Consider the following 5,345-nt stretch of genomic DNA (forward strand, 5'->3'; position numbering starts at 1 on the left):
CCTGATGAAGACCTGAAACTCAGGTCGAAACGTCGGCATAAAATAAATAAATATTGTTTTGTTTATTTATGTTGTTCTTTACTGACCGCACCCCCCGACAAACTTCTTCAAGAATAACTACTAAAAATCTACAAACTTTTTAACCACAGTCAACGAATCTCAGAATTGGCCATATGTTTTTTATATTTTTGCCAAAAATACCAAATATTTCGTAACTATCTTTTCATAACATTTATTTTCACGTTATAGTCAGAAACTAAACGTTTCCAAAAAATTTCTATCTCATCCTTAATTAAAACCATGTTGAAGCCGAACAAACCATTCTAATCTAAATTTCCCTTTAATGTCCGCACTTCAACACACTTTTTTTATGATCTCCTTCCTGGTCATTTCTAGCATAAGGGCATTCTTACCAACCCATTCTAACCATGGGAGGATTATGGACAAGCATGAAAAATTTTGGACTATAAGGATTCGGGAGGAATTCGATGGTTTAGTGGAGCCCCACGGGGAACATTTAACGTAAGGAGTTTAGAGTTTTCAAAAAGTCACTCTACTTTAAATAAACGTTTATTTAATTAAAAGAATAATGTGCACAAAATAAGAAATTATCGGAACGTTTAGGTATTCTTGAATAAAATTAACTACACCAGAAGTAATTCAATACCTAAATATAAAGGACAGGAATGCCAAGTCACCAGAAAGGTCGGCACCTGAAAGTTGTCTTTCGGACTTTCGGGATTTGTGGGACGGACTTAATGGAACAGGTGAACGCATATGTGTATTTCACATAAAATAATAATTTCTGATAGAAATAACTCAATCTTGCAAAATTGTACAAAGCCTAGATTATCAACTCTAATCCATTTATATAGCGGATTTATCTTTAGAGGAAAATATACAACCAGATATAACATCTTTTAAAATATCTTGTCTCATGAAATTTACTAACAGAAAAAATTAAATTATTAAAGTTTTAAAATTTGAGTATATACATGATTTTACATTATATTTTAACGGGAAAATATGGGAATTATTTATATTATATGTTATATGAAAATTTGAGTGCTAAAGTGGTGTAAGTCCAAATTTATTAAAATATTTTCTATTAAAAATTAGTAATACAACCTACTACAATTAAGGGCAGTGGGTATTAGCGTTTTAATTGTTCATTCATATTATAAATACAAAAAAACAGGAAAATATATTAAAAATAATAGTAATAAAACAAAAAAAAATAGTAATAAATCCATAAACCAAAATATAAATCAATATGATAAAAATTGAATAAATAATAATACAATAAGGGAAATTAAATTTAAGTAAAAATAATAATACACATTCACACTAATATACAGTATTTACATCATCCTTGGGAACTCCGAACTAACAGTGCAAGAGCCCAGTAAAAAAAAAGTTATTTCACACCAATTTTTGATTAATAAAATGAAAGCTATGTATAATTATTACTGAAAAAAATTTATGAATCTGCCAAGTATAGATAGAGGATAGAAAAAATAGCGGCTGTTTCAAAAGGCTAAAAAAATTAATTTCACATTCGGAGCTCCCTATCTCTGAAATTACTAACAAGAAGAGAAAACCTAACAGGACATCATTTAAAGTATAGTACATTAGCTAAAATAAGAAATCTAGTAGTTATTTACTTTTAGTAGTTCCAAAGATATAGTTTTTTAAAAAGCAACATTCTATTACAAAATAAGGGAAAATCAGTAGAGTTTAAAATTAATTTTGGCAAAACTAAATCTCAGTAATTATTAGACGTACAGACGTCTATTAGCACTCAAATTAAAGCTAATTACATTTGTTCTAAAGTAGTTTATAATGCTTATCTTCGTAAGAGTAGCCGTTTTTATGATATTTGACAAAATGTTAAAGATAAAAACATTCAGGAACCATTAAACGTAGAGATGTCTGCAAGCTCTCAAATTAAAGCTAGTTTAATAGACTATAAAGTAGTTTATAAAGTTTATTTCCGTATGAGTGGTAGTTTTCATGATATTTGCTAAAATAAATTAATTTTTAGTTATTCGGACCAAATTTCTTGTCCAAAATCGCATACATAGGCGAAGATCATAAAAATTACTCCCCCTACGAAGATAAGTGAAATAAACTACTTTATAGTGCGTTGAACTAGCTCTATTTTGAGTTCTGGCAAATATCTGTATATCTAATGATTCCTAAAATATAGATTTGTTAAAATAAATTCACTAATTATTGATTATTCAATGCATTTTTTATGAAATGCTGCTCTTTTAAAAACCTGTATTTTGAGAACTTTTGAACGTTTTTTTTTAAATATTTCTTTATTGCTATTTGGAACTGTACATTATAATACATTTAGTAAATCTGATCTAAGTTAAATTAGAGTGTTACTGGCGTGTAGAGAAACTACCCATTGGTAGCACTCTAATGATATTCTACATAAGCTGGTCTCGTGACCACCTTCTTTTCAGGCGCCTCGGAGGATTGTCAGAAATGAAAGAGGATGCGAGGTTAGAAACTAGGGGGTTTGAGTGGTTAGGTCTTGATCGGTTACATCTTTTGAACGTAAATAGCTCTTTTAGGGCTCACTTTTTATAAAATTTACTCTATTTTAAATGATGTTCTCTTAGGTTTTCTAGTGCAGTTGGTAGTTTTAAAAGATGTAGAGCTCCGAATGAAATTTTTTTTTTGACGTTTTGAAACAGCCACCATTTTTATGGCTTTCACCTATACTCGGCTCATAAATTTTGACTAGTAATTAAACATAGTTTTCATCAAAGTAGTCGAAAATTGGTGTGAAATATCTGACTTTTTTCTCCTCTTGGGCTCTTGGACTTAAAGTAGGGCCCTAACAGATCCTAGTGCTTCCCTCCCAGGCTCTTCCTTAGTTCAGAAGTCAAAACTGTTTTGAATTATTCAATACTTCAAAGGAAGTTCTATAGAGTTTTTGGCATGTTATAACAACTGTTTAGTCTAAAGCATATTTAACAATTTTAAAGCGTCTGAAGTTAATGTATTCATTAACTATTTTTTTTTTTTTTTTTTGGGGGGTGAAAATGATTTTGATGATTGAGTGACTTTTATGAAAGCGTAACGACTTACACCATTTATGCTTACAATAGCTCATTTATGATACTCGAGAGAGAGTTAGTAATTAATTTATAATTATAACCAAAACCTGTACTACTACAACACATGAAAGGTCAAGGAAGTACGCACAACCACCAGATTTTCCCCCAAAAGAGGCTGACTGTGCCCCTGGAGGGCTGAGTAACAGGATAAATAATGACCTGCCACAACCGGATTCGAATCCAGTTTCGGGAGTTAGTCACACAGCGCCTTACTCACTGAGTCACTCTGCTCCCTATAAATGATAACACGGTTCATTATAATAACTAATATGATAATTTAAAATTTATTTGTTATATCTATTCATTTATTGAATTTTAATATAATTATAAAAGAATATAAACTTTTTAAAAAATTCAATATATGAATATATGCTACAAATAAATATGAAATTATTATATTAGTTATAATATATGCTACCATGGACGGATGTAGAAATTAATTATCATTAGTGTTCCGCAAAAAAATTAATTTCGAAGGGCTCTATTGATTAAATTTGCTGAAGTTATACTGCTGAAACCATTAAAAGCTTTTTATTGCAATAAATCTTACTGCTATGCAATGCAAACCACGTTTAATGATGCCTGGCAAGGAAACTAATCAGGAATTGTTTAAATCGTCAGGTATCAAGTTGAACACGTTGTGATAACTAATTGTAATAGTGTAAATTGATTGTAATTAAAAGTTTTAGTGTTAATGTGAACACTGACAAAATAGAGTAATTTTGGCTGAAATTGGTGACCTGGGCAGAATAGTCTGCAAAACATTTTAAATTATTGAACTAGTTGTCAATTTATATATAAAATTGTCCTTGAGGATGGTCGAATTGGCCGAAACGTTGGGCTTTTATAGAAATAAAGAATGTTTTCAGACTTAAATTGGAATACAATTTATTTTATATCAACAATAATAATAAGTCTTAAGAAAGTAAAAAGATTATTTTTTATAATTTCCTTTCCTTGTGTTTTTTATTTCTTAGTACGTTCTCCCCCCCTAGTTTAAAAAATCATCCATTGTTTCCTAAAAGACTTGAGGTAGAAGAATTTCGCGATATTCTTAATTAATATTTAAATACGCACTACGGTAAAGACGCACTGTTGGTCACTACGATATATATACATGTATATATTATATAAATGTGTATATAACAGCTTTGAAAACATTTTTTAGAGTGGAAAAATACGCCACTGAAATTAAATTAAAAATTTTCGCAGCTAAAAATAACAAAAAAAAAAAAAAAAGCAATGAAAATTAATAATAACATATTTCATGGATTAAAAATCTAAGTTTAGACATTTCATGACTGATGGACTCACTGCTTTGCAATTTCCTTTGGTTTGAAGACCATGGTTACTGGAAGATGGACGGACGAGAACTAACAATGGAATGTTTTCTTATCACAAGAAAGTTCCATATTCCACCGCATCCTATCCCTCCCCATTCCATCTCCCAGCGAATTAAATTCAAACGTAAATTAGTCTTGGGAATATATATTGCACATTATTCAACAATTTAAATGTCAAACATAGACGGAAAAAAAAATAAGGAAAAATATGTCCACTCAACATTAAGATATTATTTTTTGCTCTATTTGCTTTACGGATCCTAGTTCCCAACTTCCACTTTCCCAAATATGAAATATATTAGTACAAGAGCCCAAGAGGCTAAAAACAGCTATTATAATAACAGCTATATAATAATATTCATTAGTCAAAATTGATAGGTTTGCCAAGTATAGGAGGAATAAAAAAAGGCAGCAGTTTCATTAACAACATTAGAAAACCTAAGAGAACATTCTTTAAAGTAGAGTAAATTTGCTAAAATATGAGTCCTAATAAAGCTATTTACGTTCAATAGTTCCCGAGATATAGCTTTTTAAAAAGCAACATTTAATAAAAAATGCACTGAAAACTCAGTAGGTAGGGAATTAATTTCGAGAAATCTATATCTCAGGAACCATTAAACATATAGACATCTTCCAGCACTTAAATTTACTATAAAGTAGTTTATTACACTAATCTTCTTAAGGGTGATCATTTTTATATTTGCTAAAATAAATTGATTTCTAGTTTCTGATCTTCGCTTATGACATGAATTTTGTCCGAACAACTACAAATCAATTTATTTTAGCAAATACCATGAAAACTTCAACAGATGTATTATATGTCACTATATAATAAACCAAGTATTCGAAGTACAGGTGACTATTAGAA

The 5,345-nt window shown here is 29.8% G+C and overlaps 1 protein-coding gene across 1 annotated transcript in view; it reads right to left on the reverse strand.

The window, feature by feature from the left end:
- The window catches only part of LOC106687943 (glutathione hydrolase 1 proenzyme), a 34,692-nt gene extending 30,168 nt beyond the window's left edge, over nucleotides 1-4,524 (reverse strand). Inside the window, exon 1 of the mRNA XM_014432142.2 lies at nucleotides 4,449-4,524. Coding sequence (XP_014287628.1) covers nucleotides 4,449-4,480 — 32 coding nt within the window. The 5' untranslated portion in view covers nucleotides 4,481-4,524. The remainder of the gene's footprint in view (nucleotides 1-4,448) is intronic.
- Between the last annotated feature and the right edge of the window lie 821 nt (nucleotides 4,525-5,345).

Source organism: Halyomorpha halys, unplaced genomic scaffold (assembly GCF_000696795.3).
Source record: "Halyomorpha halys isolate HHAL.00 unplaced genomic scaffold, Hhal_1.1 Scaffold40.1, whole genome shotgun sequence".
Taxonomy (NCBI): Eukaryota; Metazoa; Arthropoda; class Insecta; order Hemiptera; family Pentatomidae; genus Halyomorpha; species Halyomorpha halys.